The 26,103-nt window shown below is 44.2% G+C and overlaps 1 protein-coding gene across 7 annotated transcripts in view; it reads left to right on the forward strand.

Moving 5' to 3' along the window:
- Positions 1–26,103, forward strand: part of RALB (RAS like proto-oncogene B) — a 53,178-nt gene that overhangs the window by 17,546 nt on the left and 9,529 nt on the right. For 3 of the 7 annotated variants that reach the window (XM_017891977.1, XM_017891975.1, XM_017891978.1), the window contains exons 2-3: positions 18,294–18,458; positions 25,416–25,624. In XM_017891977.1, the coding sequence (XP_017747466.1) occupies positions 18,345–18,458; positions 25,416–25,624 (323 nt within the window). In that variant the 5' untranslated portion in view covers positions 18,294–18,344. Of the gene's footprint in view, positions 1–18,290; positions 18,459–25,415; positions 25,625–26,103 lie in introns of all 7 variants that reach the window. The other 4 variants (XM_017891979.1, XM_017891976.1, XM_017891974.1 and 1 more) reach the window with 2 other exon arrangements.

A 26,103-nucleotide genomic window follows, 5' to 3' on the forward strand; every position in this document is an offset into this window, starting at 1 on the left:
GAGGAGGGCATGGGAAGGAAGAAAGAAGAGTTTTTATTGGAGCTAGCTATGTGGAGTTTGTGGGTGATCTTGATCTCACAAGTTTCTGTGAGCTTATGTTGGAAGGAAGTTGGATTGGAATGGTTTCCATAAATAGTGAGGGAAGGAAACACAGACTTTTGCTACCCAGAGTGGGGCCTGTGGGTCGGGAGCATGATGAGAGACTAGGTTAGTGGTGCCGAATCTTGGATTCCACTCCAGACCTACCGAATCAAAATATGCATTTTCACAAGATTCCCAGGTAAACTATGCGTTAAAGTTTGAGAAGTGTTAGCATAGATAATTCGGATAGAGGAATTGTGTCATTAGCTAGAAGGATATATGGGGGTCAAAGGCATGCACGCATGTGCGAGTCTTTAGGGTGAAGATTCAATAGAATGTGTCTACACGCTGTTGGGGATGATCCTGTAGCAAAGTAAAGACTGATGGATGCTGCTGAAAAAGGGTAGTGGTAGGAATTAAGTTCTTGGGTGTGGTGTTGGTGGAGGGCTTGGCCTTTGCTAAGAGCAGGATTGTGCACTCCATGAGGCTGGAGACAAGGAGAAGAAGGGCGTGGAAGGTTTGTAGATTTGGTGAAGGAGCTCTGAGGGAGTTTGGGCTTGATGGCTTGGTGTTCTCTGGGACAAATGAGGTTTGGTTATCTGTCAAGAGTGAGCAGAGGGAGGGCGCGGAGGTGAGTCACAGCGAGCTTACTAGGAAGTGTGGGGGAGCGCCCATTCGTGGTTTGTGATCATAAGTGCATTGAAAGTGGAGTGCTGGGAGGCTGCATTGAAAGTGGAGTGCTGGGAGGCTGCATTCTTGAGTTTCTTTCCCTCGACAGCAGCATTTGCGTGCCGGGTGCAGGTGCTGAAAACAGCAAGTGAGATGGAGGGGAAGGGAGCAGGGAGATGAGGTATCTGCAAGAGGGCTTTTCTCATGTCAGGCTTTGGGATCTAAGCTGGTGAGGGAGGCAGTGCAGCCCAGAGGGGCTTGTTATGCAGAGAGAGAGTGCTGGAGGCCAATGCTTGCAGGTTTCAAGAGGGCAGAGAATTGTGTGTGGGGGTGGTATTTGAACAAGTGAGCAAGAAGGATGGAGGCTGAGGCTAGAGGATTAGAGGAGATAACTGTTTCTGGTGATGGTGAAGTTCAGGTTTTGACCATGACAATGTTAGATAGAATGAAGGAAAGGGTTTTCAGAGAAGAGAGGATCAAGGACTTGAGAGGGGCCAAGCTTGGCTGGGACATCCATATGCACAGGTGTCACTGGGGAGGACGACAGGACTTGGGGTAGAACAGAAGTCTGCAGACCAGAAGCAGATGTCCTCAATAAATGAGAGAAGTGACCAGAAGGTCCGTAGTGGATAGTAATGAGGTGAGGGACAGGCTATTATGGCTGGAAAGCCCAGGTCTCAAACGTGTGGGGGCTTTTGTAAGAGGGAGGGGGCTAACGGAGGTACCGAAGTGCAGGCGACATTGGGGAGGGAGGAAGGACACATATCTGGTCTGTCTGGCCCTGAAGCGCATGGCATGGAGGAGAAATAGCATCTGCTTGATGTGGTGTCCCCAGGGCACACCCAGGTCTCAGACAGAGCTAGATGGTAGAGGAACATTCTTCGAAGAGGTGGAGGCTCTCGAAGGGTTTGCTGGGGTGCCTGAGGTTGCAGGGACTAGGTGGGTTAGCCATTTCAGGAGATGGATGCAGTTCTGTTGGGTTGAGAGCCCGAGTCATAGGGAAGGGTGGGGATGCCTGCACTTCTGGTGGTGACTGTTCAGGACAGATGTTCAGCAGGGTGCTTCCCCTAAGAGGAGGGTGGTCCTGTTCTAGCACCGTAGTTCCCAAACGTGGCTGGGGAGGTGGCAGCTTCCTTGTGTGATCCTCTCAGGCTTCACACACTGACACAGCAGGGAAGAGAAGGCAAGACTGTTTCTGTTAGAGCCGTTTCAGGAATTGCTGGGGAGATTTAGGACAGGGACATCCTGAAATGCCCATTGGTTATTCCTCTAAGGGAAATTACATTGTGTTCTGAGTAGTGAAGAAAGAAGGGGATGGAGGGCTTCCGTGGATGAGAATATGCCTGTGCTTGTTACCCGGTTGAGTATGCCTTTGGTACACGTTTTCCACGTGTCCCTCCCCACTGCCCTGAGACATAGGCAGGGCAGATATTGTCAGTGAGCGGGAATGACTTGCCTAATCCTCTAGTGAGTCAGCGGCTGAAGGAGGACTTGAAGCCAGGCCCCTTCATTCCTCGGGACAAGGGGAACTGCATCTGAGTAACAAGTCTTTTGCCTTACCTCTTTCTTATGGACTGGCAGCTTTTCCTGCCTTAGCATATATTTGGCTCTGAGGCCAATTGCTTTTTCAAGACTTTCTAAAGTATTAGAGTGATACTTATTTATTTATTTTGAGATAAGTTCTCACTGTGGCCCAGACTGGAGAGCAGTGGTGAGATCACAGCTCACTGGAGCCTGGACCTCCCTAGGGTCAGTGATCCTCCCACCTCAGCCTCCTGAGTAGCTGGGACTACAGGTACATGCCACCACACCCAGCTAATTTTTGTATTTTTTTGTAGAGATGGGTTTCGCCACGTTGCCCAGGCTGGTCTTAAACTCCTGGGCTCAAGCAATCTGCTTCTTTGGCCTCCCGAAATGTTGGGATTACAGGCATGAGCCACCGTGCCCAGCTGAGAGTGATGTTTAAAAAGCAGCTAAGTGCTTACTGAGAACTTCTTTTAATAGGTATTCCTTTGTTTAATCTTCATAACAGTCCTGAGGATATAGCCCTCCTGTATTTCATTTTATTTTGGAGACAGAATCTCACTCTGTTACCCAGGCTGGAGTGCAGTGGCGCAATCTTGGCTCACTGCAGCCTCTGCTTCCCAGGCTCAAGCGATCCTCCCACCTCAGCCTCCGAGCCCAGCTAACGTTTTGTATTTTTGGTAGAGATGGGGTTTCACCATGTTGCTCAGGATGGCCTCGAACTACTGAGCTCAAGCAATCCGCCTACCTCAGCCTCCTAAAGTGCTGGGATTATAGGCACGAGCCACTGCGCCTGTCCTGTACTGTGTTTTATTTATTTGTTTGTTTGTTTGTTTATTTGAGTCTTGCTCTGTCGCCCAGAGTGGAGTGCAGTGGCGTGATCTCAGCTCACTGCAACCTCTGCCTCCTGGGTTCAAACAATTCTCCTGCCTCAGCCTCCTTAGGAGCTGGGATTACAGGCGCCCGCCACCACGCCCGGCTACTTTTGTATTTTAGTGGAGGTGGGGTTTCACCATGTTGGCTAGGTTGGGCTCAGACTCCTGACCTCAGGTGATCTGCCTGCCTCAGCCTTCCAAAGTGCTGGGATTACAAGCATGAGCCACTGAGGCCAGCCTATCTATCTATCTATCTATCTATCTATCTATCTATCTATCTATCTATCTGTCTATCTATTTGAGATGGAGTCTCACTCTGTTGCTCAGGCTGGAGTGCAGTGGCGAGATCTCGGCTTACTGCAACCTCCGCCTCCCGGGTTCAAGCCATTCTTCCTGCCTCAGCTTCCTGAATAGCTTGGATTACAGGCACCCACCATCATACCTGGCTAACTTTTCTGTTTTTAGTAGAAACGGGGTTTCACCATGTTGGCCAGGCTGGTCATGAACTCTGGCCTCAAGTGATCGGCCCACATCGGCCCCCCAAAGTGTTGGGATTACAGGTGTGAACCACCGCGCCTGGCCTTGTCCTGTGTTTCATAGATCAGACGGAGGACAAAAAATGTTAACCAAAACCGTTGGCTTCCTAATGGCAGACTTCAAGTCAAGGGTTTGTTTTCCTGTCTCACACTGTAGTTGGTATATAACTACTTTTTAAAAATTCTGGTAAAATGTACATAACATAAAATTCAACATTTTACTTATTTTCGGGGGTACAGTTCAGTGACATTAAGCACATTTACTTTGTTGTGCAGGGATCACCACCATCCATCTCCAGAACTTCTTCATCCCAAACTGAACCTCTGCACCCATTAAACACCAACTCCCCACTCCCCTCTTCCCCCAGCCCCTGGCAGCCGCCGTTCTGTCCTGCTTTCTGTCTCCCGGTGTAGTTGTTTTGGGGACCTCATATCGGTGGAATCATAGCATTTGTCCTTTCGTGTCTTGCTTATTTCACTTAGTGTAACGTCTTCAAGGGTGACCCGTGTCGTAGCACGCGTCAGTTTCCTTCTTTTTTAAGGCTGAATACTCTATTGTACATTTATACCACATCTGATTTATTTATCTACTGATGGACATTTGGGTTGTTTCAACCTCTTGGTTATTGTGTGCTGATGTGAACATGGGTGTATACATATCTGTGGAAGTCCTTGCTTTCAGTTCTTTTGTATATATAGCCACACATCACTTAATGACACATACGTTCTGAGAAATGCTTTGAAGCAATGGCATTGTTTTGCAAACGTCATGGTATACTTACACAAGCCTAGGTGGCGTAGCCTACTACACACCTAGCCCGTATGGTACAGCCTTTTGCTCAACATGCTACCTGCACGTCATGTTACTGTACTGAATACTGTGGGCAATTGTAACACAATGGGGAAGTATTTGTGTAAACATATCTAAACGTAGGAAAGGCCCAGTAACAGTACAGGACTGTAATCTTAATGTGACCACTGTTGTATACGTGGTCTGTCATTGACTGAAACGTCTTTATTGGACGCATGACTGTATACTATTTTTTGTTGTATATTTTCTCTCAGGTCTTTGTTTTAGAGCTTGTGCTCTGTGTTGCCTGCCTATGCATTTTTCTCCCTCTTTAGTGAACTTTCTGAGCCATAGATCTGTGTCCTTGAAATAAGTTTCAACATTTCACGTCATACTTGAAGCTCTTCCCCACCCCACTCTAATCCACTCATAGAGCACAGACCATGTAGTGGCTCAGAGTGTGGACTGCTAGGGCTCCAGTCCTAGCCCTGCCATCCACTAGTTAAGTGACCCTGGACAAATCATACAAATTCTGAGAGTATGCAATATACTAGAGATGCTATAGCAGTAGAAGTAGTAGTAGAATCTGTTTAAGTCTCTAAATAGGATTTTATTTGAATAAGTAATTCAGAAGAGGGACATGTATGCTAATTCCAAATTTGCCTTCAGCTGTTAGGAGTCCCATAACTCTAATGTGTCCACAGTTGCCTCTTCAGGTAGCAGGAACTTCAGAGTGAATCTGTATAAATTGGAAACCATCTGTAAGGCTAGCAAAATCCCAGATTCCATGGGTGGGTAGAGGGGAACTTTATTTCAGAAATAATTATATTAAAATCAGCTTGCAAATTGCTCCCACTGTTTATCATTGCTTTATAGTTCAGGAAAGTCATGAGATAAATGAATTAATGTTTCAGAGTGTACTAGGCTGCACAGTGGCTCATGCCTGTAATCCCAACACTTTGGGAGGCTGAGGCAGGAGAGTCACTTGAGGCTAGGAGTTTGAGACCAGCCTGGGCAACATAGTCTCTACCACGTTTTTTTTTTTTTTTTTTTGAGACGGAGTCTCACTCTGTCACCCAGGCTGGAGTGCAGTGGTGCAATCTTGGCTCACTGCAAGCTCCGCCTCCTGGGTTCAAGAGATTATCCTGCCTCAGCCTCCCAAGTAGCTGGGACTACAGGTGTGTGCCACTACGCCTAGCTAATTTTTGTATTTTTAGTAGAGATGGGGTTTCACCATGTTGGTTGGCCGGGATGGTCTCAATCTCTTGACCTCATGATCCGCCCACCTTGGCCTCCCAAAGTGCTAGGATTACAGGCTTGAGCCACTGCGCCCGGCCAAAAATTTTTTTAAATTAGCTGGGCGTGGTAGCATGTGCCTGTAGTCCCAGTTACTCGGGAACTGAGGTGGAAGGATTGGTAGAGTCCCAAAAGTTGAGGCTGTAGTGAGTCATGATCACGCCACTGTACTCCAGCCTGGGCGACAGAGTGAGACCTTGTCTCAAAAAAGTAAATAAGTAAAAAGCTTACCAGCTACCACTTACCTTTTTGAGGCCTCACAACCCAGGTGGAGACCACCAGCTCTGGTGTTTTATCTACCAAATGTTGATCGTCCCCTAAGTACCAGGCACGCTGGGCACACAAAGATGAATGGGCTTGAAGTGTGGTGGGAGAAACAGACCTCATCTTGGGGGAAATCACCACTTTCCCTAAGTGGAATGGTAGACAGTATTGACAGGCATGGGGGCCCTCTGAGACTGGGAGGATGAGCTGGCTGGGGGATATCTAGGAAGGTGAGGAGAAAATATTCCAGGTGAGTCTGTAATTGTAGGCGATCCTCCTCCATCAGGAGGAAGGGCAGTCCTGGCAGAAGGAATAGCATGTGCACAGAAGTACAGACCAGAAGCAGCCTCCTGCTTACAAGAAGGGACTCCAAAGTCTTCTAGTTTTTGTTTTAATTTCATTTGTTTTTGTTAATTTATTTTTTCTTTTTTTGGGGTGGTGGATGGGGAGGGACAGGTAAAAAGATATCTGTTAGGTAACAGAAATACCTAAAACAAATTTCCTTAGGCAAACAGGAGGGCTAATTAGAGTTGTTTTGCATATCTAATGTCAGAAAAAAACAGTCAAAAATTGAAAGATAATTTAGATCACTTAATTCAACTTTCTGATTTTTATAGACATGGAAAGTGAGTCGTAACGTGTATGAGCATATAAACATATTCCATTTCCTGGTGCTAATTAGAATAGCAGCTACACAAGGGAAGGGGAACTTGACCGAGGAGGTCACTTGACTCAGGCCAGCGTCTGGGTATGAGATTGGGAGGACTGGGTCCATCATGTCTGAAGCTGGGTCAGGGAGCCAGGCAAACGAGTGAGGCAGGTGGAAGTAAGAGTGTAGCAGGCTTTTGCTGGCTTTCAGATAGTGTATGACCCTTCCAAAAGCGCCAGCTGCTCCGCAGCACCAGCCGAGTCATACTTAGGAATGTCAGACTTGTTGATTTTTTAAGAGATGCCAAAAATTTGGACTTTATGTGAAATCGTTCTTTAAAAAATGTAAGTAACTAAATGAATTTTTTTTTTTTTTTTTTTTTTTCGACGGAGTCTTGCTTGGTTGCCAGGTTGGAGTGCAGTGGCACGATCTGGGGTCACTGCAACTTCTACCTCCTGGGTTCAGGCGATTCTCCTGCCTCAGCCTCCCAAGTAGCTGGGATTACAGGCACAAGCCACCATGCCCAGCTAATTTTTGTATTTTTAGTAGAGATGGGATTTCACCATGTGGGCCAGGATGGTCTTGATCTCCTGACCTCATGATCCACCCTCCTTAGCCTCCCAAAATGCTGGGATTACAGGCATGAGCCACCGCACCCGGCCTAAATGAATTCTTAAAAGCACTATATGAGCAAACAAAGCATGTCTGCAAGCCACCAAATTTTACAAATTGGCATCTCTGCTTTTGCCAAGTGGTGAAAGCTGATCCACAGCAAGGAAGAGAGACAGAGCCAGCACGTGGCGAGAATCACAGGGATGGTCTGGCAGCTCTCAGGGCCCTGTGTCCAGTTACTCCTGAGTCCCAGCCCTATCCTCGGCCTCCTTCCTGTAGCATAGTTTTTCGTTTTGAGTCAGTGACATACACTAGTAGTCTGCTAGTAAATCCCCCTTTGTGGTATAAGTTAATTTACCTTATGTTTCTTTTTAGTGGAAATTTTCAAACATATACGAAAGTACAGAGAATAGTACATAATGCACTACCGTGTTACCATCAGTCAATGAATGACTAATCCGACCAGATGCCATGGCTTACGCCTGTAATCCCAGCTACTCTGGAGTTGGGGGCAGAGGGCCCAGGACGGGAGTGTGTGTGTGGGGTGTTGCTTGAGCCCAAGAGGTCAAGACTGTAGTGACTCATGATCGCACCACTGCACTGCAGCCTGGGTGACGGAGCAAGAACCTGTCCTAAAATAAATAAATGAAATCCAATCAGTGTTCAGATTCCCTCAGTTTACTTTGTTCAAATTAGGCAAAATAAGGAGTATGTGTTTTTTAAATTTTTTTATTTTTAAAGCAGAAGAAGAGACCAAGGCAAGCTTCAGATCAGGAGTGAAAGTCTATCAGAAAGCTTTAGAACAGGAAGGAAAGGAAAGAATAGAAGGAAAGTCCAACTTCATTGTTGCCAGTATTAACTGTGTATCCTACAATAATTCTTTGTTTATATATAAACAAACGATTTTTTTAAACAAATAACATTGTATTATATGTTTTCTGCACGTTTCTGATAGAATTTGGATTATTGCCATTTTGTACCTCCTCCTAAATGGATACATCTGGACATTGTTCCCTGTCAGTACATATAGCACTTCCCCATTCTTTTCAATAGCTGTATAATCTAAAATTTGGTTCTAATTTGATTTGTTCCTTCTGTGGGTTCATGGTCTTGCTGACTTCAAGAATGAAGCTGCGGACCTTTGTGGTGAGTGTTACAGCTCTTGAAGGTGGTGTGTCTGGAGTTTGTTCCCAAGATGTGTTCGGAGTTTGTTCCTTCTGGTGGGTTCGTGGTCTCACTGACTTCAAGAATGAAGCTGCGGACCTTCGCAGTGAGGGTTACAGCTCTCAGAGGTGGGGCGGACCCAGAGAGTGAATAGCAGCAAGATTTCTTATGAAGAGTGAAAGAACAAAGCTTCCACAGCATGGAAGGGGACCCAAGCAGGTTGCAGCTGCTGGTTGGGGTGGCCAGCTTTTATTCCCTTATTTGGCCCCACCCATGTCCTGCTGATTGGTCCATTTTACAGAGTGCTGATTGGTCCATTTTACAGTGTGCTGATTGGCACATTTTACAAACCTCTAGCTAGCCACAGAGTGCTGATTGGTGCGTTTTATGATCCCCTTGTAAGACAGAAGAGTTCTCCAAGTCTCCACTTGACCCAGGAAGTCCAGCTGGCTTCACCTCTCACTATCATAATTTATGCAAGAATTCCCCATTGATGGAAATTTTAAAGATTATTGTAGCATTCTTTGTAGTAACAAAAAATAATTCTTGTAATTTTATCCTTATACTTTTATAGAATAAATTCCTAGAAGAGTTTTACAAACAATTCTTTTAGTTGTTGCTTATTTTTTCCCAAAAGGTTGTGACAGTTAATATTATCAGTAGTATTCATTTCCCCAAACTCTTGATGAACCCAGTCTAATGTTTTATTTACATTTCCTTGACTACTAGAGAAACTGGGTTTACCTTCATATGTTTGTTATCTGTGCCCACTTTTACTTCTTCGTTTTTTGCCCATTAAAAAAGTTAGGTTGTTTGACTTACTGCTTTGCAGGGGCTTTTTATATATTAGGGATATTACTTTGTTTTGTGTTGCAAATATTTTCTCCTAATCTGTTTGTCTTTCAGTTCTTCTTATAATTCTCTCTTGCTTTTCAAATTCTTTTCCCCTTTTTTAGCTGTTGAGTTAAATATTCCTTACCATATTTTGATTCCCTGCATTTTTCCATTACTGCTTCCTGTTGGGAACACTTGTTTGAAAAAAAAACAGGAAGTTGAATTTTAACTCTACTGTTGAGTTTGAGCTTTTGTAAAGTCAAAAGACAAAATTATCACAAATGTAGTTTAAAGATCTTAACTGGCTTTATTTGCAGTTCTGGTATCGGGTAGCACTTGATTCCATAAGATTGTATTTGAGCTGAGGAGAGGAGGTTGGCTTTGTGGACAGAAAAGAGCTGAAGAATGCAGAAACTAAGAACCCAAAATAGGCCATTTCAAAGTTACTTTCTTTGAAACAGGGATTCAGAACAGGGAGACAGAACAATGGAAAATAACTGGTTAAAATTGGGTTAGTTTTTGTTGTAAGGATTAAAACAAAGGAAAGGTCATTTCTGTGATTATAGGAAAATGTGAATTTTCTGACTCAGGTGTGCCCTCCACCTTGACCAGTCTCCCCTTGGTGTTCTACTGAAACGGAGCCCTCCCTTCTCTCTTGTTTATTTAATATTTGTTATAGGTATGGATTTCTGGATCCCTAATTTTCAGGGGTCTATTTTAATACCGTTCTTGTTTTTGTCCCTACATCGTCCCAGCTTTAGGATTGCCAGACTCAAATATTATTACGGCCAATATATTAGGTTACCTTCAGTTCATACTGTCTGGAGGAGTGCTGAATGCAGTTATTTGCAGGTATATAATGTTTGACTGTTTTGCTGAGTGCTTCTGTTGCCATATTACTCAGGACACAGAATTTTAGGAGGGGGACTGAGAGTTTAGTTTCCCGTAGGTTTTCAGATTCTCATTTGTGATTTTCATGACAACCCTATGATACTGCAGGATGGTATTTGGACTCAACTTACCAATGCATTTCCTCTTTGCTCAAGCTTAGCGAAAGACTGACTATATTAGCCCATGGGACTAAGCTAGTAGAAACCACCTTTTCATCCTACCATGTATGGTTTTATATACTGTGATTTGCTTTCAAAATACATTTTACTTCTCAAGTAAATATATGTTCTGGTATTTGGTTTTATGCTAAGTGGTAGAGAGTCCTATCTAATATTAGTGTTTCATATAACATAACATAGAAAAACCATTTCCCAGCGCTCTTGCCTCCCCTCCCCAACAAGTCATCTAAGTGGACATCCTTAGTTTGTAGTGTCTTGTTATTCTGTATCCTTGTTGATTCGGTGCCTCACAAGCTAAGATGGGCTGGAGAACCTGCCTAGCAATGGCTCCCTGTTTTCTCTAGAATCAAAGTTTCTTAAGATGGCACTTTAGGCCCATTTGTAGACAGACAGAGCTATCTTTGGAGACTCATTACCCAGGCACTTCCCCATCCCATACCTTATGCTTCAATATTATGTGATGCCTGAACCCACTGTGATGTTTCATGCCTTTGTTGCTTTGCACGTGCTGTGTGTTAAGCTGAAACATGCTTTCACTCTCATCTGCTGAATGGACTGTTATTCACCTTTGAAGCCTTCCTGATTCCCTTCTCCTGGAGTTCATTATGCTTTCTATTATGTCTTGTACCATCTTTATCATTGCATGTGAGAAATTACGTTAAAATGCTTTACTTACAGAAGTCTTTCATTGGGAAGACTGAATTTTCTAAGGGGAGAAGCCCAAAACTTGGCACAAAGTAGAGCCCAAATATTTTTTGAACAAACTTGAGTCAAACAACAGAGCTTTTGTGCAAGTAGATAGAAACATGTTGAAGGGTGCCGTCTTAACTCAGGCTGCCATAACAAAATACCGTAGACTGGGTGGCTTAAACAACAGGAGTTGATTTTCCCACAGTTCTGAGGCTGGAAGTCTGAGATAGGGCACCAACATGGTGGGTTCTGGTGAGGGCTCTCTTCCTGCTTTAGAAGAAGAGGAAGAGATACCTGAGCTGCCTTCTCACTGTGTCCTCACGTGGTGGGAAGCGCCCAGGTATCGCTTCCTCTTCTTATAAGTGCACCCATCCAATAGGATCAGGGCCCTACTCGTATTACCTTATGGTTTGCAAGTGGTCCCCACCCCACAGATGTAGTTCTGAAATTGTTAGTGAATTCAGTGGGCGAAGTCTAATTGCTTTGGGGAAAATGAATGTCTGTGCTTCATGTTAGGGATGAAGTATATGGATACCTGCAACTTGTACTGAAATACATCAGAAAGTGAGATGCATTGATGGGTAGAGAGAGAGACGACAGATGAATGGATTTATGATAAAGCAAATGGAGCAAAATGTTGATTGTAAAGTCCAGGCGGTGAGTGTATGGATTCACAGGACAGTTCTTTCAATTTTTCTTAGTGTTTGAAACTTTTTGGGATAAAATGTTGGGGAAGTTACCTGTATTTTTTTCAGAACACATTTATTGGGTAGGCATTTCCATTATAGCCATTAAATCATTACCATGAGCTTCTTAAACTTCGCTGATTTTTTTTTCCTTCCTGCTCTTTCTCCTCCTGTCTTTATCTGGTCAGTTCCCTCAGATCTCAGTTCATATGATGTCCCTCCAGGAAACTTCCTCGACCTTCCAGCCTGATATAGATGTGTCTTTCCATGTTCCCAGGGCACCACTTGCATACTTCTGCCATAGAATTTATCATCTTGTACTGTAATCATTTACTTACTAATCTGTCTGAACCACTAGTCTTTTGAGTTTTTTGAGGGCAAAGACTATGTTCTGGAATGTTTTGGTACAAGAAAAGCAAACACAACAATAGACTCTCTGTGGCTTAAACAGTTAGAAGTTTCTTACCTCTAATACCCTGTGTCATCGCCCGATGGGTCTTCCTGCCCACTGCAGAGACAAAACCAATTCACTGAGACCACGGTATTGCAGTAAAGAGAGTTCAGTGGACTTGAGGCTGGCCACATGGGAGAACTGGAATTATCAGTCAAGTCAGTCTCTCTAAAGGCTCAGAGGTTAGAGTTTTTCAAGGATATTTTGGTAGGCAGGGGGTTAGGGAAAGGGTGCTGCTGGTTGGTTGGGGATGCAATTATAGGGTTGTGGAAAATGGTGCTTGTGCACTGATTCTACCTCTGGATAGTGGTGAGGAACTATAGGACTGGTTGAGTCATGAGTCCAGGTGGGGTCAGTCTGAAAAACATCTCAAAAGACCAATGTTAGGCTTTACAATACTGATGTTTTCTATAGGAGCAACTGGGGTAGTCCGAATCTTGTGACCTCTGATCATATGACTCCTGAGCAATAAGGGATTATAGAAAGGAGGCCTATATTTTAGCAGAACTCGGGCCCCTCCAATAATCCTAATCTCATGGCCTTTTACTAGTTTTATAAAGGCAGTTTCAGTCCCTGAACAAGGAAAGGATCAATTTTAGGGAGGGACTATTATCCTTGTTAAACTAGAAATTCCTCTCATGGTGGGTGTGGTCTATGCCCAGGAATAAGAGAAGATGCCAGCCTGTGAGACCAGAGGCACGATGGAGTCAGCATGTTGGGCTTCTCTCACTGTCAGAATCTTTGCAAAGCAGTTTCACCCAAAGTCTGGAGGTTGCTGTTTCCAGGATTGGTTCAGTGAGGGGCATGTGGTCAGCACCTCTACCTTCCCTGTTCTTTCCCTTAATCGTGCCAAGGTGACTGAAGCAGTGATATAGGCTGGAAATATCCACCATGGTTATTTCAGTTTTTGAACTTTAAGGACAGATATTTTCGGAAGTATCTGGGTGTGCTGAATAGTTTTCAATTCATTTATTATTTCTTCTACATAGATTGACTTTGTTTTGGAAAATAGCAGTTCAGAATTAGATAACTACACCTGTTTGAAAGTATCCCCCCACCCCCAAGCCTGGAAAAATATCCGTTTCAGACGGCCATAATAATTCATAGGACCAGGACTGCTTCCGAGAAATTGTGTGACAGGTTGATGGTCTGGAGGTTCCAACCTCATTCAGAAACCTCAGCTCTGTAGGAAACGGTGTGGACCAGAAATGAGGCCAGAAGTAGTTTCACCTTCTAAACTCAAGCCTTTTGGGGAGGTCTGCTTCTTATCCCATTTATTCTATTTTAGCCACATTTCAGTGTGCATAATTATCTAGTTAATTGCTTAGCTCACTTATTTAAAAAAAAAAAAAGCACGTAATTCGCAAAGGGGAAGTGGAAAGAACGCCTGGTGTAGGCAGGTAAATGGTCAAGTGTAGCGGGGAGAACAGCAAATGTGATCTGGATTCCTGGCAGCCAAGGCCCTTCACTCACTGATGAGTGCCGTGAGGTCGTCAGGAGAAAGCTTGATTATGTTCAGTCTTTGCTGTTTCAGAAGACAGAGAAATCTAATACGTGAAAAGTAACTTGCAACACTATGTAAATATGGCCTCAAAGAGGTTTTAAATATAGGAAGGTATAGATAAAATTCTGGTATACACAGGTAATAGTATCTCTGGGTGATAGAATCATAGGTGCTTTTTATGTGTATTCTGTAAATTTGCTATGAGCATCATTACTTTTCATTTAAAATACTTAAAAGTATTTTAAGCATTCATAATGGTTGTTTTCAACTCTATCTGGTCTTTCAATGATGTCTTTTTTTTTTTTTTCACATTTTGCTTTTGTCTTTGGTAAAATTGATCAACGAATACTTTTTATAACCCTTGCCTGAAGAGTCCTGCTTGTTACTGCTATTGACTCATGAATTGCGATTTGCTTGTGTTTTGTGAGTTGGAATTGTAGGCTTTAGCTGTGAGACTCACGAACTCTCTTCATTGCTCCTTGTTTCCCCAGAGAGGTTTCGTTTAGCATTCTCTGGGGTTCCAGCACTATGGGCATCCTGGGACCACTTTTCATGTTACTTTATTGGCTTTGGAGGAGTGTTGTGGGTATAGGTTTTCAGGGGAGAATTCCCTACAGCCAGAGCCCAGGCAGACAAGCTTCCTTGTCATTTTCCTCTGTTGGCGCACAGATAGTATGCTCCTTCAAGGGTCTTGACTTCTCAGTTCTCAGTTGAAAAGGTGTCTCAATTCTAACTCCTACCTTGTGTATGTGTCTGGTCTCCCAGCCATGTGAATGTGTGTGTGTGCATGCACACACATGCACTTGTACGTTAAATCCTAAATTACCAAGAACAGCAACCGTCCAGAACTGCAGGAACTGCTGCTCTTACTGCTCTGATTCTCTCCTGTTTGGGGATCCTTACTTTCTTTTGAGCTCAGCTGTGCATTTAAGAGCAATTCTAAGCCTTGGCTGCTCATGAGGATCACCTGGGAATCTTTTAGAATTTCCTGTGCCCAGGTCGCATCTCAGACCAATTCTTTCAGAATCTAGGGTAGGACCCAGGTGTAAGGATGTTTCTGAAGCTCCCTGCATGATTCTGTTGTGTAGCTAAGAATGGGGAACCACTAATTTAAAATGATGTTGTTTTATTTCACCCAATGATGTGTGTGTGTGTTGTGTGTGTTTATTTTTCTAGTGGGGATGTTTTCAGGCTATCTCGTCAGCAGTAATGGAAATAGGAGTCCACCATGTTGTAGTTAGAATGAACACCGTCTTAAAGTGGCCTCGTTGTCTGGGGTGACACCCAGAGTTCTTGGTCTCATGGCCAGGGAAATCAAGGATGCAGACACACCAAGGGTGAGGTTTAGAGCAGAAATTGAATAGGAGAAAGAAAGAGAATGGTTTTCTGCTACAGAGAGGGGTCCTGGAAAAAGGGTTGCCATCCTGCAGTGAAATGCAGGGTTTTTAAAATAGATGAGCTAGTGGGGAGGCAGTATCTGACCTACAGAGGGTGCGGAAAACCGGTTAGGACCAAGTGTGCCATCTGCATAAGGCATGAATCTCTGGCAGCCCCCATCACAGTCTTTCATTATGCAGGTGGGTCCTCAGCCTGAGCTACTCCATGTTGCTTATTTCTTTCCTATTGTGCATGTGCTAAAAACGGGGGAGGTGGAACCCCCATGGTGGACATGCCTGGCCCCAGGTAGCCCTTCTATTGGTGCAGCTGCTGGCATGCAGCTGTGCAAGCTTCTGGCTTCCTTATCTATGTTTGCAGCCTGATCTTCCAGGCTGCTCTTTTTTAGAAAAGAAGTGATTTCTTGGGCTGCTTTTTGTTAGAAGGGAAGTTCTGGCCAGGTGCAGTGGCTCACACCTGTAGTTTCAGCATTTTGGGAGGCTGAGCCAGGGGGTGGATCACTTGAGGTCAGGAGTTTGAGACCAGCCTGGCCAACATGGTGAAACCCCATCTCTACTAAAATACAAAATTAGCCAGGCAGGGTGGTGCATGCCTGTAATCCCAGCTACTCAGGAGGCTGAGGCAGGAGAATTGCTTGAATTGGGAGGCAGAGGTTGCAGTGACCCGAGATCGTGCCATTGCACTCCAGCCCGGGCAACAGAGTAAGACTCTGTCTCAAAAAAGAAAAAAAAAAAAATGTTCTGCCGAGGACTCTTTGCCCTCACTACCTGCCTAAATGGTTTCTTTCTACCTCCTGTATCACTCTTACAATTAGATGGGATGGAAACCAACATTGATTCATTCCTACTGTGTGGTTGATGCTGTGCCTTGGTCTTTCCCATGTGTATCCCATTTAGTCCTCAGAACATTCCTGCAAGCTAGGTGGGTGGTTGGTTTTATGCACGTAAGAAAACTGTCTTGGAGAAACTGAACTAGTTCTAGGGTCACACAGCTCACGAATGGCAGAACCAAACTCAGGCCTGCCAGATGCCTAAGCCCTGCCCTTTCTCCTTGTGTTTTGGTGTATGTGAAATAGGTTTTTCCATCAAAATTGGTTAAAATAAAGATTGGCACTTGGGTTACAGTAGATTCCAAGTCCCTGTTGAATATACTTACTTGAGATGCTTTGCCGTCCCACAGTACTGGAGTTGCTGTATTCATTTTATCTTCCTTCTGATGAGGGCAAACTGATTTTGAGATTTTATGAAGGGATATTTATTCTTGAACTCACTTTAATCAACCAGAGGGATGTGTGAGGCTGTTTAAGAGTGTGAGAGCATATGTGTTTGTGAGAATGTGTGTATGAGAGCATGAGAGTGCATGGGAGCATGTGTGTGTGTTGTGTGAACATGTGAACATTATTTGTTAGAGCATGAGAGCATGCATGGCATGAGCATGTGAACATGTATGTGTTAAAGCCTATGAGATTGTGTGTGAGCATGTGAACATGTATGTGTGAGAGCATGCGTGTGGTGCGAGCACAAACATGTATGTTAGCATGTGAGAGCATGTATGAACATGTGAACACATATGTGTGAGCATGTGTGGTATGAGCATGTGAACATGTATGTGTTAGAGCATGGGAGTGTGATGTGAGCATGAACATGTATGTGTGTGGTATGAGCATGTGAACATGTATGTGTTAAAGTATGTGAGATCGTGTGTGAGCGTGTGAATGTGAGCATGTGTGTGGTGTAAGCATGAACATGTATGTGAGAGCATGTCTGAGCATGTGAACACGTGAGAGCATGTGAGCATGTGTGGTATGAACATGTGAACATGTAGTGTTAGAGCATGTGAGAGTGGTGTGAGCATGAACGTGTGTGTGGTATGAGCATGTAAACATGTATGTGTGTTAGAGCATGTGTGAGTGTAGTGCATGTGTTGTGTGAGATCATGAGTGTACCTGTGAAAGGACAAGTGTGTGCGTGATAGTGTATGGAGAGTGTTGAGAGCGTGTGAGCTTGTGAGTGTACATATGAGAGCCCAAGTTTGAGAGTGTGTTGCGAGAACATTGTGAACGTGTTATGAGTGAAAGTGTGTATGAGTGTGTGATAGTGCGTGTGTGATGTGTGAGAGCTTGTGTGTGAATGTGAGCATGTATGACAGCATGTGTGTGAGCATGTGATAGTGTGTGAGAGCAAGTGTGTGAATGTGTGTGAATGTGAGAACATGTGAGAGCATGTGTGAATGTGAGAACGTGTGAGCCTGAGAATGAGTGATAGTGTGTGAGAATGTGTGTGTGTATGTGAATGTGTGAGTTAATGTGAGCGTGTGTGTGAATGTATGTGTGAACGTGTGTGAATGTGAGTGAATGTGAATGAGAGCATGCGTGAGTGAATGTGTGTGCGGGGATGTGTGTGAATGTGAGTTAATGTGAGCGTGTGTGTGAATGTGTGTGTGAGCGTGTGTGTGAATGTGAGTGAATGCGTGTGAATGAGAGCATGCGTGTGTGTGAGCGTGTGTGTGAATGTGAGTGAATGTGTTAATGTGAGCATGTGTGTGAATGTGTGTGAGCGTGTGTGAGAAAATGTGTGTGAATGAGAGCATGTGAGTGAATGTGTGTGCATGTAAATGTGAGAGTGTGTGAATGTGAGCATGGTGTGTGTGGGTGTGAGCGGGTGTGTGTGAATGTGGGCATGTGTGAGCATGTTAGTGACCGTGTGTGAGTGTGAATGTGAGAGTGTGTGTGAGCGTGTTGTGAGTGTGTGCACATTATGGGGTAGAGGGCACGAGGGCAAAGCGAGGAGGGAAGCTAAAGAGCTGGGGATTGAGGTCCCGAGTTGTTCTCCGCGGCAGCCGAGGACCAGGCAGAGAGGTAGGAAACTGAGGCCAAGAGCAGTTTGGTCTCTGCCTCAGTGAGGCCCTGCTGAGAGTCTGATGATTTTTGGTGACTGGGTGTCCTCTCTATCCTGCCCCATGAGGCGGGTGCGGGGTGTGCGCTCCCGTTTCTCCCCTCTAGCCTTGGCTTCGCCCCAGCTCTGCTGGGATAAGTGACTTCCAGAGTTGTTGGAGGGTCTGCATCTTTGCCCTGAGCCTGGAAGGAGTACTTTCCTGTTGGAATGTCTGGGTTAGTTAGGCTTTAATGGAGGATGTGAATGACGTTTGGTTTCAGCTAGGTTGAAAGCAAATTGCCTCTAAGTCTTTGTCTTTGTCATCAGCAGCTCTTCATTGGGTCATCTGTCTGTGTGTCACAGCCTCAGAAGACCAGCGAGATGGCTGCCAACAAGAGTAAGGGCCAGAGCTCCTTGGCCCTCCACAAGGTGATCATGGTTGGCAGTGGAGGCGTTGGCAAGTCGGCCCTGACGCTTCAGTTCATGTATGACGAGGTAAGCCCTGCTAGGCACAGACCACCTTCCGATGGCATTGGCTGTAGCAGTGTCCCTGCTCCCACTGTTTCTGTGCCAGTCCTCCTGTGCACAGGGGTTCACGGAGCAAGTCTGTGTTGAGGTGGCTTCTGAATAGCTTCCTAGGAAGGTCTAATCAGCATAAGATCTGGATTGCTGATTCTAGGTAAATAATTTCAACTCTGGTAGGGGTGTGAGAGATCTCTGCAGGCATCGTTTCTGTTGTTACACTGCGAGCTTTCTTTCTGACCGAAGCAAGGGAGGAGAGAGGAGCCTTTGTATAGATTTTCCAAACAACACAAGCATTTAGCCTTGCGTTTGTCAGTCATGGGAGAGAGTGAAAGGGGAGCTGAGTTGTCATACAACTTAATCCTTTCCCAAGTGATAGACATCAGATCCAGGTCTCCCATGCGGCAAGGTAAAGCTTGCACTATCCTTGCCCAAAATTTATGTCACCTACTTAATGTGGGTAACATGACTGGTGTTGAGTTCAGTATGACAACACAGCATTGATCCCCAGAGCCACAAAAGTCCCTGCTTGAGCTGTTTCCTAGGATACTAGGCCTACTGTGGACTGTACGTCTGCAGATTCAAGCAATGTAGAATGAAACGTGCGGAATGAAAATATTCGGGGAAAAAAACCCCAATGAAAAATAACAATACAACAATAAAAACAATACAAATTGAAACATGCGGTGTAACAACTATTTGTGTAGCCTTTACATTGTATTATGTATTATAAGTAATCTAGAGGTGATTTAAAGTGTACGGGAGGATGTTATATGTAAATGCTGTACCATTTTAAGTGAGGGACTTCAGCATCTGTAGATTTTGGTATCTGATGGGGGTCCTGGAACCATTTCTCTAAGGATACCGAGGGATGACTGTAGTACAGGCAGGCAGAGCGTTCCCAGCAGTGCTTAAACCTCAGGGCCTCTCACTTGCATTGCAACCGAATTGGCTTTGTGAGATTTGCAAAAGAAAGCTGTCACAACCACGTCAGTTAAGATCACTATCTCTTTTCACTAGACTTTCCCATTGTCCTGCTTCCTCTTATGCGGGGTGCAGTTGGTGTGGCCATGGGCATTTTCGGCCTCTAGCTGAGGGAAGTTGAATTGGGCTGGGTTAGGTGGGAATAATGGTATGTGTTGGTGTGGTTTGGAGTCATGCGGCGTGTGGCGATTATCGCTGTCTGCAGGAGTACTCCCACCGCCCACTGTGCTGACGTGAGAGCATCGTGATGTGAGGTGCAGGGCCAGGGGTGGATCCCGACGTGAACCTGTCCTGTGGCACCGTCTGACACAACAGTGTGAAAGCTAGAAGCTAGAAACTGGGCCAGAAAAGTCTTTCAGATCTTACAGCTTCTTGTAGTGAAACTCAATAGAGATTTCCTAAATTTGGCAATAATCCCAAAACTTTCATTACTAGAAATGCCGTGTAGTCACATGCACATGTATGTTTATTGCAGCACTATTTACAATAGCAAAGACGTAGAACCAACCCAAATGCCCATCAAAGAGAGACTGGATAAAGAAAAGGTGGCACATATACACCATGGAATACTATGCAGCCATAAAAAAGAATGAGTTCATGTGCTTTGCAGGGACGTATATTAAGCTGGAAGCCATCACCCTCAGCAAACACAGGAACAGAAAACCAAACACATGTTCTCATAAGTGGGAGTTGAACAGTGAGAACACATGGACACAGGGAGGGGAACATCACATACTGGGGCCTTTCAGGGGGCAGGGGGCAAGGGGAGGGAGAGCATTAGGATAAATACCTAATGCATGCAGGGCTTAAAACCTAGATGACGGGTTGATAGGTGCAGCAAACCACCAAGGCACATGTATACCTATGTAACCTGCACGTTCTGCACATGTATCCCAGAACTTAAAAAAAAAAAAATGTAATTGTAAAGCTGAAAGAACCTCTTCTAAACTGTCAGTACAAAAGAAATTTTCATTAATCATGCTAAAGGAAAGACTAAATTATTTTTCTCTATAGGAATATGTCAAAATCATTGGCATATGACAAGAAAAAATATACAGCAAACAAAAAAGTAGAAGGTATTCTAGAGGTATGTCAGGCAGTTTAATTAATTAATAAAAATACTGTTATTTTGCTGGATTTAGTGATGTCAGTGCTATTTGTATTAGTTTTTTTTTTTTTTATTACTGTGTAATCACAAAGTTAGCAGGTTAAAACAACATACATTTATCATTCTATAGTTTCCATGGGTCCAGAATTGGAGCCTCAGCTGGGTCCTCTGCTCAGGGTCCCACAAAGCTCCAGTCAAGGTGTCAGCTGGGGCTCTGACCTCTTCTGAGGCTTGGGGATCCTCTTCCAGGCTCCCTAATTGTTGGTAGAATTTAGTTCCTTGTAGGTGTAGGACACAGGTGCTCAGATTCTACAAGTCACCTGCAGGCCCCTGCCATGTGCCCTCTCCATAGGCAGCTCATACCACGGTGGCTTGCTTCTCCAAGGCCAGCAGGACAGTCTCCAGTCTCCAGCCAGCCAAGACGGTCTTATATCATAGGGTTATTCCCTTCACCTCACTGAGTGTCACCAGGGAGTGAGATTGCTGGAGTACTCATCTTTAAAACTTTATAATGGATTATGATTTCTCATTCTATGTTAACATTTACTTTAATGTCCAGTATTACATGTGTAATTTTGTATCTTAAGGAAGGGCCCCCATAATGAATAAGCTTCAAACCAAACCTGGATATCCTCCCGGATTGTGCTCCCCATGTCTTATAATGAGCCACTTTTGTGTTTGATACCTGCTTTTCTTTATCTTATTCTGGGGGTCAAACTGGATAAATCTAATGTAATCTGCTGAATTTCACCAAAACATTTTTGTACAAGAGAAGCAGGTTGGGAGATCTGCACCTGCTTTGGAGGTCTTTCGTTTGTTTTGCTCAAAACTTATAATTTGCTTACTAAAGCTTTTTTTCCCTCTATAACAGAAGTTGGGGAAGAGAGGGGGTGAGTAGGGGAATTAGGATTAGAGAGATAGGATTAGAGAAGTAGTTGTTAACAGAGGCGAGAGAGGGGGATTTTGCTTCCCCAGGGAATATTCGTAAGTGCTTGGAGACATTTTTGGTCGTCACAGCTTGGGGGAAAATGCTACCAGCGTCTAGTGCATGGAGGCCAAGGATGCACTCAACATCCTACATCACACAGGACAGCCCCCAACAAAGAATTAACCAGCACAAAATATCCACAGTGCCACTGTTGAGAAACCTGCATTAGAGGCAGAACCGTGGCAGATCCGAGGAGAGATTCCCCTGTAGTGTTAGTGATTGAGATTCCCTGGTTGCCAGTTCCAAGAGCAAGTTCAGACACAGAGCTGGGACCGGGTGCTGTGGCTCATGCCGGTAATCCTAGCACTTTGGGAGGCCAAGGTGGGTGGATCACCTGAGGTCAGGAGTTCGAGACCAGCTTGACCAACATGGAGAAACCCCATCTCTACTAAAAATACAAAATTAGCCGAGTGTGGTGGCACATGCCTGTAAACTCAGCTACTCGGGAGGCTGAGGCAGGAGAATCGCTTGAACCTGGGTGACGGAGGTTACGGTGAGCCGAGATTGCACCATTGCATTCCAGCCTGGGGAACAAGAACGAGACTCCATCTTGAAAAAAAAAAAAATTAGAGTACAGAGCTAGCACTGCTGAGGGGAGACTAGGAGAGCCTGGTCTGGAGGTGTTGGGGTGTGTGTGTGTGTGTGTGTGTGGTAGCGGGTGGGGTAAGATGAGGGGGAAGATGCATGCAGAAGATTCAAGAGTTTTTTCTCTTCTTTCTGTTCTCTTCACAGAGACCAGAGAAATCTGTGCCTGGCCTTAGTCTGTTTTTCTCATGGGCTAACATACTTGAGAACTGGAAAGTGGCAATTATTGAAGAAATTGTAAAATAAAATGGGGGCAAGGAAGGAATAGAAATGAAGTAGTGTATGTTTGGGGGAGGAGTTCTAATTTTCTAAAATGGTGCTAATAGAACCTTCCATGATGATGAAAACTTTCTGTATCTATACTGTCTGATACATGTGGCTATGGTGCATTTGAAATGTGGTTGGTGGCTACTATATTGGACAGAATGATTCTAGAATCATAATTTTTTAGCTCGAAGAGATCTTAGCAGTAATTCTCAAACCTAGCTGATTATAGAATTTCCTGGGAGACTTAAAAAAAAGCCTCCTGAATAACGTTGGTGGAGCTGGAGAACTGGGACTCTGTTTCAGTGGCGCTCTCCTGGTGATTCTGACACGTGGCCAGGTGTGGCAGCTCCTGCCTGAGAGATCATCTAGTCAAGCCTGATTTCACCAAAGGAAATTGAGCTCTATGTTCAGGGAGGTCAGCTGTCTAAATCAAGCTTGTCCAACCTGTGGCCCAGGGTGACTTTGAATGCAGCCCGACAAAAATTTGTAAACTTTCTTAAAACATTCTGAGATTCTTCTCGCGATATATATATATATGTTTTTTAGCTCATCAGCTATTGTTAGTGTATTTTATCTGTGGCCCAAGACAGTTCTTCTTCCAGTGTGGCCCAGGGAAGCCTAAAGATTGGATACTCCTGATCTAAAGTCTCCTGCACCATTCAGACTCTTTGTTCATAGTGCATGCTTAACCCTCATTTAAAGTTTTTTAGTTTATATGATGGAATTTTCATGAGGATTAGATTATGGAAGGAGCCATAGTCCCAGAGTCTTTATTCTTGTCTAAGTTCTGACTTTGAGAAAAATTGGAGGGAGATGCCAGGGTGGCAGCAGTCAGATTTTAACCTCCTTATGCTCGGCCTAACATACTCGTTTTCACCTTTTTTGGGAGAGTAAGGTTGGGGATGGAGAGGCTTTGGCAGCAGCCGTTTCAGACTTTTCAGTCTCCGGCGAAGTCAGCTTAGAGGAAAGTCAGCTTAGAAAGAAGGGGTCTGCATGAAGTTTGTCTTAGACTCGTGTGTCTTGGGCATCTGAAACTGAGCCACGCAGAGCTCTGCAAGGCCAGTAAGGGATGCGTATGGATCATGCTAATAGGATACAAAGACTTTGTGATTTTCTGTTTCCAGCTGAGCAGTGTAAACATCAGAGTTGTTTTGGAATGTTGGGGTAATCAACATACTTTTCATTGAGTACAGAGGTATGTAGGTAAGGCAGGACATTCTGACTTCTGTGTCAAAGGAGCCAGTGGAACTCTGGCTGACTTTATTCTTAGAAACTCAGAAATGTACAGTTGAGATAATTTATGGTAGAATTCAGAGATCTTCAGGGGACAGTGGTGTTTTGGATTTTTTGTCATATATTTTTCTTTTTGGAAAGGAGTTAAAAGAAGGACACTTGAAAGCATAGGCAAGTTTTCACATCTCTATTTGCAGATAATTTATTAGTACACATTGAAGAGAACCTAGTTCTAAACATGTCTTAATATTTTATTTTGAATAGCTGTTAACTGACAATACTCTTTTAACAGTCTTCTTCAAATAACCCTGAATTCACTTCGACATTTTCAGTTCTCATTTTTAAGTTAAAAAATTTTTTAAATCACAGCTCCATTAAGATGTAATGCCATATGATGAAATTTACTCTTTTAAAGTGTACTTATTTTTTTTTTTTTTTTTTTTTTTTGAGATGGGTTTATATCTCTGCTGGAGTGCAATGGCACGATCTTAGCTCCCTACAACCTCCACTTCCCAGGTTCAAGTGATTCTCCTGCCTCAGCCTCCTGAGTAGCTGGGATTACAGGCGCCCACCACCATGCCCAGCTAATTTTTTGTAATTTTAATAGAGATGCGGTTTCACCATGTTAGCCAGGCTGGTCTCGAACTCCTGACCTCAGGTGATCCGCCCGCCCCGGCCTCAAGTGTACAATTTAATAGTTTTTTTTTTTTTTGTATATTCATACAGATGTGCAGCTATCACCATTGTCTAATTTTAGATCATTTTCATCACTCCAGAAAAAAACAACCTACATATTAGTAGTCATTCCCCGTTACTGCTTCCCCGTCCCACCCCTGACCTCTGGCAACCACTTTCTGTTTCGATGGATTTGCCTGTTCTGGACATTTCATGTAGATGGAATCATACAATATGTGGCCTTTATGTCTAAATTCTTTCACTCAGCATCATGTCTTGAAAGTTCTTCCATGTTGCAGTGTGCGTTGGTACTTCATTCCTTTCTCAAAATCCCACACCACTAAAAGCCTCTTGGTACACTGTGTTGGTTTGTTCTCTTGCTGCTGTGAAGAAATACCCAAGACTGGGTAGTTTATAAAGAAGAGAGGTTTATAGCCTCTTTTCTTCCACTGGGCTGGGGAGGCCTCAGGAAACTTACAATCATGGCAAAAGGGGGAGCCAACATGTCCTTCTTCACAAGGCGCCAGGAAGAAGTGCCGAGCGAAGTGGGGGAAGAGTCCCTTATGGAACCATCAGGTCCTGTGGGAACTCACTCACTGTCACAAGAATAGAATAGGGGTACCGCCCCCGTGATCTCATTGTCTCCCGTAAGGTCACTCCCCCAACACACTGGGATTATAATTCGGATTACAACCTACATGATGAGAGTTGGGTGGGGATGCAGAACCAGACCATATCATACATCTTGCCAAATTACTTTTCTGATGAGTTTTATACTTCTGTTATGAATAAGAACTCCAGTTTCTCACCCTTGCAGGTATTTGCATTATAATTTTATATTGACAATAATATTACCAAGTGTTCTGCTCTGTGCCTGGTTTCCTCATCTGTAAACTGGGATATCTGTCCTTATTGTTTAAAAACAAAAAAATGGCAAAACGGATCTATGAAGAACAGAAGTGTTATGTAAAATGTTACTTCTATAGTGTCCTGTTCATAGTGTGAAGTGCCCATATGTGGAATTTTGTTTTTTGGCAAATTTTATTCCCCTTAAGACTTTGTTAATTACCGATAATGTTTATTTCCTCAGTTTGTAGAAGACTATGAGCCTACCAAAGCTGACAGTTATAGAAAGAAAGTGGTTCTTGATGGGGAAGAAGTTCAGATAGATATTCTGGACACCGCTGGGCAAGAGGACTACGCAGCCATTCGAGATAACTACTTTCGGAGTGGGGAAGGGTTTCTTCTTGTGTTCTCAATCACAGAACATGAATCCTTTACAGCAACTGCCGAATTCAGGTATGTATGAAATGAAATAGCAGAAGCCCCCGGGAGGCTTTTTGCCTTTTTTTTTTTTTTTTTTATATGTCTTAGGCTTATAAGGAATTTGGGGCTGAGCATACTAGGAGAGGGCTGAGCTTGTTCTCAGGAATAATTCTGTCTAAAGGATCTTCTAGGGCTGGGCACGGTGGCTCACGCCTGTAATCCCAGCACTTTGGGAGGCCAAGGTGGGCGGATCACGAGGTCAGGAGATTGGGACCATCCTGGCTAACACGGTGAAACCCCGTCTCTACTAAAAATACAGAAAAAATTAGCTGGGTGTGGTGGCAGGTACCTGTAGTCCCAGCTACTCGGGAGGCTGAGACAGGAGAATGGCGTGAACCTGGGAGGCGGAGGTTGCCGTGAGCCCGTGAGCCGAGATGGCGTCACTGCACTCCAGCCTGGGCCACAGAGCCAGACTCCATCTCAAAAAAAAAAAAAAAAAAAAAGGGGGATTC

The sequence above is a fragment of the Rhinopithecus bieti genome, unplaced genomic scaffold, assembly GCF_001698545.2.
Source record: "Rhinopithecus bieti isolate Rb0 unplaced genomic scaffold, ASM169854v2 scaffold_19969, whole genome shotgun sequence".
NCBI lineage: Eukaryota > Metazoa > Chordata > Mammalia > Primates > Cercopithecidae > Rhinopithecus > Rhinopithecus bieti.